Below are 13,122 nucleotides of genomic sequence, written 5' to 3' on the forward strand. Positions count from 1 at the left end.
GTGTCTGTGGCTTGTTACTACAGACCCCAACAGGGATCCCTGGGTGGTGCAGCGGTTTGGCGTCTGCCTTTGGCCCAGAGCGCGATCCTGGAGCCCCGGGATCGAATCCCACGTTGGGCTCCCGGTGCATGGAGCCTGCTTCTCCCTCTGCCTGTGTCTCTGCCTCTCTCTCTCTCTCTTTCTCTCTGTGTGTGTGTGACTATCATAGATAAATAAAAATTAAAAAAAAACTACAGACCCCAACAGAAGCCCTGGGGGCCCACTCCACCTGGGTTAGGTACCTTCTCTACCTGCCCACCTGACACTGCACTTGTGCCCAGTTCCCGCACCCCCTACCTCCCACCCCAGGCACCATTCACTCAGCATCATCCGGTCACCTGGTTGTTGAGAGTCATGTCCAAACTAAGGTGTGGCTCCTCTGCTGTGCTTCTCTGTCCCTCCTGGGGACTGTCAGCCCCTCACCTGCCAGGGTTCAGCAAGCACCTGGCAGGGAGGGCACTGGCTGGGCAAGGTTCCCCTTCCTGGGATCCACAATCTTTCGCCAAAACCAATGTAAGTGAAGCAAAAGAATAAGGAACGAATTGCCAGATGGTGATCGACTAACCCTTGTGGCTCTCGACTGAGGAGATTTTGGCTCCCAGTGAACACTGGGTGACATCTGGGCACATTTGTGGTGTTAGGATGCAGTGGGAGAGAGGTGCTCCTGGCAGGGGGGTGGATGGGGCCAGGGCTGCTGCCCCGCATCCCTACAGTGACCAGGGAGGCCCCCCACAGAGAATGACCTAGCCCTAAATGTCAGGGCTGGGGTTGAGAAACCTTGAACTGACCCCTTTCTTTTCTTTTCTGGTTTAAAATAATTTTTTAAGATTTTATTTATTTAAGAAGGAGGGGGCAGGAACAGAGGGAGAGAAACAGGCAGACTCCACTGACAGCAGAACCTGGTGGGGGGCTCAATCTCATGACCCTGAAATCACAACCAGGGCTGAAATCAAGAGTCAGATGCCCAACCGTCTGAGCCCCCCTCAGGTGCCCCAAACTGACCCCTTTCTCATCACAATGGGTACCCGAACATCCTTTTCTAAAGAATGGCACCTCCCTTGTCTTCATTCTCGACCTCATCCCCTTGCCTCCTAGTGAGGCTCCTCTTCTTTCACTCTCTTCATGCGGCTTATCTTCTCTCCTATTCCCTGTCCCTAACGGGCAGTAGGTGAGACCGAATATTCTTATCTCTCAGCCTTGTCACCAAGCTTGTATGAGTCATTCCCGGCCTTCCTCCGTCCTCTCTGGCATCCACTCCAACGCAATTCTCATCAATGTCCTTGACTTACTCCAGTCACATCAGAGCAGGCTTTTGTGGTTTGTAACTACAGTCCCTGACACTAGGTTCCCTACAACCCTATATTCATTTGAGCCCTACGTTCAGCCCTACAACCAATATTCATTTGAATGAATATTGAATTCATTCATATTGAATGAATATTGAATTCATATTGAACTCATTCAATATTCATTTTGAATTTTAAAGGACGAGGCAGTGTCTTGGGGCACTACATCCAAGTAGTGGCATTGTTTGCATTTCGAAAATGAATAACCTGTTCTTGGATGTTGGCGGGTTGCAAAAAATATTTTTAAAAATACAAAACACATGTACCTATAGATGTGTTCCAGTAATTGGCTTCATAATTGTAAATATAGACTTTTCGACTGACTACTAACAGCAGTACTGAGCCAGCGATGTGTGCCGATGTTACTTCCGGTAGGCCAGCCTAGAAATAATGACACACAGAGTATCAGCAAGTGCATCCTTTCAGACAATTCGGGAAGTAAGACATTGAGATGCAGATTTAAGAAACCTGTGTGCCAGCAAGAGCTGTTTGGTTCCTAGGTGTTGGGAACTGAATATTTGGGGTCAGCTGGAACAGAAACTGAGAGCCTGGAATTGGTGTTTGGTGCCCTCGGATACCTCCTCCTTCCTTATCGATTCTCCTTCTTCCTTATCAAAACTTTCTCTGAGGATAAAGCCTAAAGTGTAAATCATGGACGATGAAAATACATGATAAGCGTGTTGCTTATAAGGGAAACCTTGGCATTTGAATAGATGGCAAAGCCTTCTTTAGTGTAGGGGCCAGTGGTATAATTTTTCAAGATGTTACTGAGAGAGTAAATAAAGGTTTTTCTGTTTTTGTTTAGGACAATTTAGGGAGGCCCTGAGATTAGTGCACCTAATCTATCCATTCACAACACACAAACCATTACAAGGAGCATTTCCAACAACTCTTCTTTGGGGGGAGGGGGGAGCCTATCTTAGTAATAAGAGCAGAATAGAATCAACCCTTCTGGCTTAGAAATTGCTCTCAATGTCTTTACTTTGTAATGTAATATACTTTACATTGTAATATAAGCCCTCAAACTAACAAAAATGGACTAGTGTGATATTTCTAAACTGTATCTTCCACCAAATCTTACTTATGTTGAGAATCCTTCATATGATCCAGTAAAATAACTACCTTCATTGATGTAGGGATGGAAAGTGGAAGGAGACTACTTCTGAAATTATCTCTCGTGAAAAAAAGTCGTCTTCTGAAACAGACAATAAAAAGTTAAATTAGAACAATTTCACACAAGAAAAAAAGATGACATCAGGCATGCTAAAATGGTCTACTCAAACAAAATTCCTTTTTAAAAAACATTTATTTTAGGAGGGGTGCACATAGGAGCAGGAGAGAGAGGCAGAGGGAGAGAGAGCCCCATGTTTGGCTCCCCACTGAGCACGGAGCCAGACATGGGGTTCAATCTCATTACCCTGAGATGACAACCTGAGCCGAAATCAAGAGTCAGATGCCCAACTGAATGAACCACTCACGTGCCCTCCCTCCACCTTTTTAAAAATGAAATTTAGGGAACGCCTGGGTGGCTCAGCAGTTGAGCATCTGCCTTTAGCTTAGGGTGTGATCTCAGGATCTGGGATCGAGTCCCACATCAGGCTCCTTGCATGGAGTCTGCTTCTCCCTCTGCCTATGTCTCTGCCTCTTTCTCTCTGTGTCTCTCATGAATAAGTAAATAAAATCTTTTGAAAAAAACGACATTTAGGGCAGCCCCAGTGGCACAGTGGTTTAGCGCCACCTGCAGCTCAGGGTGTGATCTTGGAGACCTGGGATCGAGTCCCATGTCAGGTTCACTGCATGGAGCCTGCTTCTCCCTCTGCCTGTGTCTCTGTCTCTCATGAATAAATAAATAAAATATTTAAAAAATAAAAATAAAATAAAAAAATAAAAATGAGATTAGGTTAGGTTCTATCTATGTATTCAACTATCTATCATCTTTCATCTTTGCATGAATAAATCTCTATAGACCGGGTGTTTGACTTCTTGAAATAACATTTTTAAAAAGTCATGTCACTTGACCATGTCACATACAAAATTACATAAAATGTACATTAAGTGACAGCTTGCCTTACATAGGATGCACTCCACTTTTGTCACTTATACGGTTCTGATCCCACTAAAGTAAAAGGTTTCAGACCAGGAATGTGTATGCGTGAAAGAAACAATGTGTTCCCTCAGGCAGAAAACGTTTAAGAAGTGAAAGGCCATCCATGAACATGGTATATTGCTTCCTTCTCCAGATCTCTTTCTCCTGCTCCCTCCAGCAGAGTTTTATGGTTTTAGACAGAAAGGAATTGCTGAGTTAATTCTTATGCATCTTAAAGGTTTTGTTGCTATTCGGAATGATGCTTTTTCCTAACTGCCTTTTCTGAGCATCCATGGCTAGTTTATAAGAGAGGTGTTGATGTTTTCAATGTCTGTGCTGTATTTGGCCATCTTGCTACACTCAGTTGTTCCTTCTGGTAGCTGATACTCTTGGATTTGGCAAATGTTGTCTCTTCCTTTCCAATGTGTTTTACATTTCAAGTTTTTCTCCTGTCATATTGCACTGGCTGGGACCTTTGATATAAAGTTGAATGAAAATGATAGAATTCTCTGTTATTTTTACCTTTATTTTTAAAATTTTTTAAAAATTTTTATTTATTTATGATAGTCACAGAGAGAGAGAGAGAGAGGCAGAGACATAGTCAGAGGGAGAAGCAGGCTCCATGCACCGGGAGCCCGATGTGGGATTCGATCCCGGGTCTCCAGGATCGCGCCCTGGGCCAAAGGCAGGCGCCAAACCACTGCACCACCCAGGGATCCCTATTTTTACCTTTATATTGTCTCTTTTACAGGGTTGAACGCCTTCAGCAAGTATCCAGTTGACATCAAAATCAATAACACATTGGAGGCGAAAGGAACACTGAAGCATAAACTGTGGAATATTTTTTTACCTGTTTACTTATTTTTGGGTTTTATTTCTTTTTCTTTCTCTCTCTTTTTTTTAATAGGCACTATGTCCCACATGGAGCCCAATGTGGAGCTTGAACTCATGACCCTGAGATTGAGACTTGAGCTGAAATCAAGAGTCAGATGCTTAATGGCCTGAGCCAGCCAGGTGCCCTTGGGTTTTGTTTCTGTTTTAGAATCTGTCATTGAGGTGAGTTGTTTCTTCTTCTTCTTTCTTCTTTCTTCTTCTTTCTTCTTTCTTCTTTTCTTCTTCAAAGAGAGAAAGAGAGCATGTGTGTGCACAAGCTAGGGATATGGGGGTTGGTGGGATGGAAGGGCAGAGGGAGAGGAAGACAGAGAATCTCAAACAAGCTCCATGCCCAGCATGGAGCCCAATGCAGGGCTCCATCTTATGATCCTGAAATATGACCTGAGCCAAAATCTAGAGTCAGGTGTTTAACCAACTGAACCACCTAGGCACCCCTGAGGTGAGTATTCTGAACAAGAGTTTTCAGAACTACTACAAGGTTTTCACCTATTTTGATCTTTAAAAAAAGAACCAAAACCACTAATTCATTCATGCATCTGGCAAACTTTTATTGGATACCAGGCTCTGGGGACATAAAGATGACCAAGCCTTGCTTCTGCCCTACAAGACCTTCTTTAGTTCACTAGGAAAAAAAAAATACAAAGAAACAAGTTTGGGGTTGAAATCAATATATAGTGGCTCAGTTTTCCAGGAACTGGAGCTATTAGAAACTTAATTAAGAATCCAGAAGTAAAAAAAAGAAAAAAAAATCCAGAAGTAAGTAACGACAAACTTTAGAACACGCAAAACCAACACTATGTTGTTCGCAGGCTAAAGGTCAAATGCCTCACTAATATGCTTTCCTCCAAGGTTTATGTGGTCTGGATTTAGACACAACTTTAAAACAGTAAATTAGAGGGGCACCTGGGTGGCTCAGCTGGTTAAACATCTGACTCTTGGTTTTGACTCCGGTCAGGATGTCAGAGTTGTAAGATTGACCCCTGTGTCAGGCTCTGTGCTTCTCTCTCTGTCATATAAATAAATTAATTAATTTAAAAATGTTTGAAACAGTGAATTAGAAAGTAGGGGACTCTCGTGCCAGTCTTGCAGAAGATGGCATGCTGGCAGCACAATAGGATGTCTATAAACAAGGGAAAGAAAACGGGAAACATGTTTAAATTAGACATATGATATTATAGCAAAAAATAACTGTCAATTCCAAAGGCAGTGGCTGCTGGCATCAATCAGAAATCAGAAATGCTCCCACTCAGAAATCTTGAGGGGCTACCTATATCCTGTAGGATCGCAGGCAAGACATCTTAACTGGTCTACAGGGTGGTCCATGATCTGAGCTCTACCTGTGTCCCTACCCCAGGGCTCCCTGGCCTTGGCGCGGCTGACATTGGGACCACATGACTCTCACAAGGGGCAGTTCTTTGCACTGTAGGAGGCTGAGCAGCATCCCTGGCCTCTGCCCACCAGATGCCAGTAGCACCCCCAGTTGTGACAACCACCAATGCTTCCCACTGTTGTGCAACCTCTCCTGGGGGGGCAAGCCCAGAATCCTCCCCTCTCACTACCTTAGACTTCAGTTTTACACTCCAGCCTCACACATATTGCGTCCCTCTTTCACGCCACCTGATATGGCCTATGCCCCCTCAAAGCCAACTTGTATTCATCCTGGGAGGCACTCCGTCCTTACGCTGAAAGAGAGGCGGCCAACTCTTAGCCAAGTAGAGCTCTGTGTCCTTCTCTGGGCTGATGCCCCACTGTTTCTCCCCAGCCAAGGTTCCACAACTCAATTCATTGCGTAACTGATGCCCTTTCCTCCATGCAGCCTTCCTTGATTCCCTTCCAGACCCTTCCTCCTCTGAACCACTAGATTTCATGTACTACTTTCCTACCACTGTCTCCCTCCAATGCTGCCTCCCTGGTTTCTCACTAGACCACAGCCTCAGCCCCTCACTTGCATCCTGCTGCCATCTCCCCTCTCTGCTTCCTCTTTGTCACCCAACAATTAGTGGCTCTCTAGAAGAGACATCAGATTGCGCCACTCCCTTCCATACCCTCTGGTGGCTTCCCCCTAAAATCCAAATTTGTCACCACACCTTACAAAGTCCCATGTGATCTGATACTGTTGACATCTCCTTTTGCTCCTCCCCCAATCACTGCACTTGAGCTGTTCCTCCCAACAATTCAAGCCAGGTCCTGCCTTGGGGGCATTTGCACACGTTGCCCCTGCCACTTGGGATGCTCTTCCCCCTGACTGCAAGAAGAAAGGACATTCTAGGGAGAGGTTCCAGGTGGGACAAAGGTCTCAGGAAGCATACACATGAGCAACATAAACAAGTTACAAATTTAGGTTAACTGCCAAGAAATGGGATTTTTGTGTCTGAGAACATGTTCAACATTTTGACAGATTCTCCAAAACTGCCCAGATACACTTAGCCTCATCCCCGTTTGCCCTCATCCTCACCAACACTGTAGGTGAAAAGTAACATTTTCACCATTTTATTGGGCATTACAGAATGTGTCATTTCCAGAAGCTGTTGGAATCAGAATTTGTCTCACTCCAATGTGTTCTGGGTATCTCATTTAAGGATGTTATGCTCTAAACAGGGGGTCTGGCAAACTTTTTCTGTAAAAGGATAGATAGGAAATATTTTAGGGGCCACATGGCCTCTGTCTTGACCACTCAACTCTGCTATTGTAGCACAAAAGCTGCCATGGACAATATGCAACCCCGTGGATGTGGCTGCGTACCAATAAAACTTTACTATGGACATTGGGATTTGAGTTTTTTTGTTTGTTTAAAGATTTTATTTATTCACGAGATCCACAGAGAGAGAGAGAGGGAGAGAGAGAAGCAGAGACACAGGCAGAGGGAGAAGCAGGCTCCATGCAGGGAGCCCGACATGGGACTCGATCCCAGGACCCCAGGATCACACCCTGGACTGAAGGCAGGTGCCAAACTGCTGAGCCACCCAGGGATCTCGGGATTTGAGTTTCATATCATTTCACATGCCGCAGAATATGGTTCTACTTTTGATTTTTTTTTCAATGTAAAGTGTAAAGACTATTCTTAACTCAGCAGCCATACAAAATCAGGTGGCGGGCTGAATTTGGCCGGGGGTGGGGGCATCATCTGTGACTCCTGCTCTAAAGCAGGTGTGATGATGGAAACACTCTGTTTCTGAACTGTCCGAGGTGGCTGAGCGCTTGAAACATGGTTAGTTTGTGTGGATTTTTCACTGTATTTAATTTAATTTAATTTAATTTAATTTTATTTTATTTTATTTTTTTTATTTATTTATGATAGTCACAGAGAGAGAGAGAGAGGCAGAGACACAGGCAGAGGGAGAAGCAGGCTCCATGCACCGGGAGCCCGACGTGGGATCCGATCCCGGGTCTCCAGGATCGCGCCCTGGGCCAAAGGCAGGCGCCAAACCGCTGCGCCACCCAGGGATCCCTGTATTTAATTTTAATTAATTAAAAATGTTTTTAAATTGCAGTAAAACTACACAATATAAAGTGTGTATTTCACAATTTGTGAAAAAATTCATAAAATACATCATTATAATCATTTTTAAAGTGTCCATTTGGTGACATGAAACACCCGCCGTGCACCCACCCCCACCAGTGTCTCCAGAACCTTCCATCTCCCTATACAGAGACCCTGTCTCCAGAAAGTACTCACCCTTTGCCCCCTGCCCCACCCCCGGCTCCCACCATCTCTTGTCTGTCTCTGTGGACGGGCCTCCTCTGGGGACTTCCTGGGAGTGGAGTCACATAGGAGGTGTCCTTCTGGGTCTGGCTTATTTCAAATGAGCATAATATCCTCCAGGTTCATCCACATTGTGGCAGGAACTGGAATGTCTTGGCTTCTGGAGAGAGTGACATAAGCCTTGGGACCTCCGTGTCCCTGCTCTCTCTCCCATCTGCCCCACTGCTTTGTTGGCTGCTTCCCCACCCATGTGTCCTGCCTTTTCTGTGACATCCCTCCTCCCGGGCTCCTGCCCTCCTCAGCTTCTAGGTCTCCTGCTTTCCAATTTCTCTTTCTCTTCTCCCACCTGCTGTATAAAAATCAAGATTCACCAGAACCTATGGCTGCTGAACATGTGATCCCTGTGTGACTGCCCACAGCCAGAACCACCACTGACGTACAGATGATGACCTTGTGTTCCCGTCTCTGGCCTCCTGTGTCCTCGGTGTCTTGCAGGCAGCAAGCCATCACAAGCTGCCACCTCTCGCCCCCCTCCCTCCCACGTTCCTTCCACCAGAAATTTGAGAGCCATCGTAAACTGCTTGCTCACCTCCATCCTCCACACCTCAGGAGAATTGACAAGTCCTGCTAAGCTCCCTCCTGCTCTTCTGTATGGCCTTGCCTTCTGTTTAGGCTTTTTCTTTGGGGGGTGGGGGGGTGTTGGCTTTTTGTTGTTCTTTTTTTTTTTTAATTTTTAAATATTTATGCTAGTCACACACACAGAGAGAGAGAGAGGCAGAGACACCGGCAGAGGGAGAAGCAGGCTCCATGCACCGGGAGCCCGACGTGGGATTCGGTCGTGGGTCTCCAGGATCGCGCCCTGGGCCAAAGGCAGGCGCCAAACTGCTGCGCCACCCAGGGATCCCGGTTTTTTGTTGTTCTTTTTTTTTTTTTTTTTTTTTAAATTTTTATTTATTTATGATAGTCACAGAGAGAGAGAGGGAGGCAGAGACACAGGCAGAGGGAGAAGCAGGCTCCATGCACCGGGAGCCCGACGTGGGATCCGATCCCGGGTCTCCAGGATCGCGCCCTGGGCCAAAGGCAGGCGCCAAACCGCTGCGCCACCCAGGGATCCCTGTTTTTTGTTGTTCTTGTTTAGGTTTTAGCATGTTGTTTTGTTTTTGTTTTGGCCTGGGCTTTTGAAATCCTCCTGAACACAAACTGTGTGGCCCCAAACCCTCCACCGCCCTTAGGTTTAAGGGTGAACATTTCAGTATGGTTTGCACACCTGTTGTTCTACCCCTTGCACAGTGATGATCCCAAGTGCACCCTGGGCATGGTGTTCCCAGTCCTTTGAATGCCCCCTGCCCCTGCTTCCACAATGATTAATTATATCCAGGATCTGTGACAGGTGGTACCATACTATTCACTCGTGATTTTATTTGCTGGTTTCTTCATTTCCCTTCCTCTGACCCCCACCTTGACTATGAACTCCCTACAGGCCAACAAGCAGCAACCCAGGACAGAGCCACCTTCCTTAATGTCTGTTGAATGAATGAGGGCAAATCTAATGCTTTAATAAAAGGGAAGGTAACAGTACATAAAATGGTCACTTACCCTAGATACAGGGCTATGTTTTTCTTGCAAGGATGCTTAATCAAGTGTGATGTCATAGACGAAAAATACAGTTGGTCCTAGAGAGATAGACAAATCTTAATTTCAATAATAACAAACAGCTGAGACAATTTCCTAACATATAATACTGAAAATGTAAAGATGAAATTGAGGTAGGTGGATAAGAGGAATGTAATGTGATTCTCCTATTTTCCTAGTACACTCTGGTGGCATCAGAGGTCAAAGGGGTGGGAGAAGCTGGGTGAAGGGTACCTGAGACACCTCTGTGCTATATTTGCAATTTGCTGTGTATCTATAATTACATCAAAATTTAAAAATGAAGATTCACAAGATAATTATTGATATCACATTCATTCCTTGTACAGGTTACTGCTTATTTGCAAATCATTAGTTATTTGAAAGAGACGCCAGAGGACGAGGAATTGTAAAGCTAACATGTTAGGGACCAGGCGCTTGGAGGGGATTTAGAAATGCAGATATCAGTTCTGAAATAATGCAATGTCAACGGAAATACATTTTAAAAGGTGAAATATTCCTCCCTGTATTTTAGACACACATGGGGTGGGGAAGAAAAAAAAAAAGTTCCCTCTTGCAGGATGTCATGTGAGCAAAGGAACTCATGTGCTTCACGTTACTCCAGAGCTACAATGCAGCAAATGAACGCTGGAAAAAGGGAGCTGCGTTCTAAACCCACTTCCATCTCCTGGCTTCCTTCATGTTATGTGATCACTTCCAATTAGTTTTTTAGTGAAGTGGGAAAGATTAAGCCTGCTTCAAAGCGCAATGGTAGGGATTAGATAATGTTTTATGCCTGACACAAAACTGACACCTGAGAAATACTGGCAAGTGTTAGTTCCGAAAGCGAAGAGCGAGAGGGAGGTATATGGAGCCACGTACCCCTTGAATTTGCTGTCTGACATGAAACACCTTTCCTGTCCTCACCATGTGAGTACTAGAGGTAAGTGATGAGAGAGACCATCTGTCATTTTTTATTGAATATTCAACGTGACTCCTACCAGGGTACCCCTGAGTTAATGCTCAAGTACCTGTTTTGATGCTTTAGGGTAACGGGAGCCCTGGGAAAATCTGATGACACTGTGGGCCTTCCTCTCCCTCTCTCTCTCTCTCACACACACACACACAAATATGCAAAAATGGAGATTTAATTCCTGAGAGCTCATAAAGGCTCATTTGCAGACCCCAGATTAGGAACTCTTACTCCAAGGATTTGTCTTTCTCTCTTTAGCTGTGGCCAGGCACAGGGAGATGGATGGTATTGGTGGCTAGAGAGTGTTGGTAGTTTATAGCTTAGAGCAGAGATTCTCCATCTTGACATGTGTCAGAAGCACCTGGAGGCTTGATAAACTGTTGATCGCTGGGCCCCACCTCCAAGTCTCTGATACAGTAGATCCGAGGATCGCAAGTCTAACAAATTCCCAGGTGCTGCTGCTGGCGGTGGTGGTCTAGCACCATGCTTGGAGAACCCATGTGAAGATATGGGATAATTGGATATGACCAATATTTCCAAACTTTGAGACAAATCTCATTGGTAAATCTTACTGGAAAACTTTTTGCTTACTAGCTAGGTCTTTAAGCCAATGAGTAATTCCACTGGGTCTGTTTTCACATCTATAAGACACGGTTAAGGAATCACTGAACTGTTGTAAAGATCAAGTTAGGCCATGCACCGCAAGTGCACATTTACTATTTCATGGGCCAACGGGGGCCCTGCTGAGTATGACAGCTTACTCCAGGCAGCAGTTCCCTGAGGGATAAACCCTGTTAGCATTTATCTGTTTACCCCCCTTGGCACCTATTATACAGTATTCACTAATATTTACTGAGATTTAAAAATGTTCTGTACACAGTGAGATAAATACTCCACATCCTCGTGTAGCTAATCTACTGACAGCACTAGACAAAAAAAAGGGGTCAAAACAGTAACAGAAGTCAGTGACAGGAAAAAAGCCATTATGGGAATTGGGGCGCTTTAAATAAAGAGACGTGCTACTTAAGTCAGGATCAGAATGACTTAAACCAGGATCGGGAACCAGCCATGGAGAAATCTGGAAGCAAAGTGTGCCAGGCAGAGGGTGTAGCAAGTGCCATCTCCCCTGTCCCCAAGGCTGGCCGGAGTTGGGCTTGTTCAAGGGATGGGGTGACTGGAGCATTGACTCAGGGGTGGGCAGGTGCCAGATCCGTGCTTCTCAAATTTCCAAGGGACAGTTGGCAGTGCCTAACTAGAGACATTTCTGATGGATTTTCAAGCCTGGGGGAGGAAGGACTACTGGCATCTATAGCGAGTGGAGGCCAGGGATGCTGCCCCACCCCAGAGTGTCCTGAGTGCCAGACCGCGTGGGGAAATGCAGGCTGTGCCAGGAGCTTGGGTTTTATCCCTGGCGCCACACACAAACGGCCGGGGCATGTCCCATCGGATTCGTTTACACACGATCCCTCCGGCTGCAGGAGTGGGTCGGAGAAGAGCCCTCGGCTAGGGTGGCGGCGGCGCACGAGGCTCCGAGGGCGGGAATCGGGGCCAAGCTCTGAACGGCAATGGGGGATCCGGTGATGGGCTGGAGCAGTTGGGGTGAAAGAACGGGAAACACCGAGTGCAACTTCTCCAACAGGAAGCTAAGAAGCCTTAACGAGGTTGCGGAGGCTCTGCTCACGGTCAAGCTGGCGCCCGCTCCCCGACCCGGGGCAGCACCCCTCCCCGGAGAGGGCAGCCCCACCGGCACAGCTGCCGAGCGCTGGCAAACAAGCAGGGCTGCAGGGTCGTCGCCGCCACCAGCATCAACACCAGCATCTTGTCGGAAGAACCAACGCCACCCAAGCGCTTCAACCGCCGCTGGGCGCCGCCTCCCGTCTGAGCATGCGCAGACTGGAACCTGAGCACGTGGCCCGCACCCGGGAGGCCTGGCGTCTGCGCATGCGCACCTCAACTCCTGGGGACCCCCTCCTCGAGCGCCTGGCTGTTCGCGCGGTGACGCTCGCGCTCTCTCCAGTCGGAGCGTGCGTTGCGTTCATCGTCTCGCGAACCCTCCAGCGGGCCTCCGACTGGCGCACACGGCCCCCCGTGGACGGGCTAGGTTGGGCATGTGCACAGCGTGTCCCGGGAAACGCTGCTCAACCAACCGGGACGCGCTCCAGAGCGTGAGCGCACGTCGCCCGCGCGCCTAAGCCCAAGTGTAAGCACCGGGCTGCTTATGCGTCCTCGCAACCGCGCTTGCAGCACCAGCGGCTCGCTTTCCAGGAGCCCTGGAGCTCGCCCACAGCCCTCCACGTGAGCCAGAGGCGCTTTCGGCGCGCCGGAAGCGCAACCCCGCCCTCACGCCCCTGTAAGCCCCACCCCCGCCGCGTTCCGTTCCGGGTCACGCCCCCCCGCGGGCCCCTGGGTACGCGCGGGGCCTCACGTGCGCACCAGCCGGGCGAGGGGAAGT

The 13,122-nt window shown here is 47.2% G+C and overlaps 1 protein-coding gene across 5 annotated transcripts in view; it reads right to left on the bottom strand.

Annotated features, from left to right (window-relative positions):
* The window catches only part of CATSPERD (cation channel sperm associated auxiliary subunit delta), a 52,198-nt gene extending 39,228 nt beyond the window's left edge, over positions 1-12,970 (bottom strand). The window contains exons 1-5 of one of the 5 annotated variants that reach the window (XM_038567628.1): positions 12,415-12,610; positions 10,580-10,634; positions 9,665-9,741; positions 2,508-2,580; positions 1,652-1,766 (exon numbers count right to left, since the gene is read on the bottom strand). In XM_038567628.1, the coding sequence (XP_038423556.1) occupies positions 1,652-1,766; positions 2,508-2,580; positions 9,665-9,741; positions 10,580-10,634; positions 12,415-12,488 (394 nt within the window). In that variant the 5' untranslated portion in view covers positions 12,489-12,610. The other 4 variants (XM_038567630.1, XM_038567629.1, XM_038567631.1 and 1 more) reach the window with 4 other exon arrangements.
* Between the last annotated feature and the right edge of the window lie 152 nt (positions 12,971-13,122).

This window comes from Canis lupus, chromosome 20, assembly GCF_011100685.1.
Source record: "Canis lupus familiaris isolate Mischka breed German Shepherd chromosome 20, alternate assembly UU_Cfam_GSD_1.0, whole genome shotgun sequence".
Taxonomy (NCBI): domain Eukaryota; kingdom Metazoa; phylum Chordata; class Mammalia; order Carnivora; family Canidae; genus Canis; species Canis lupus.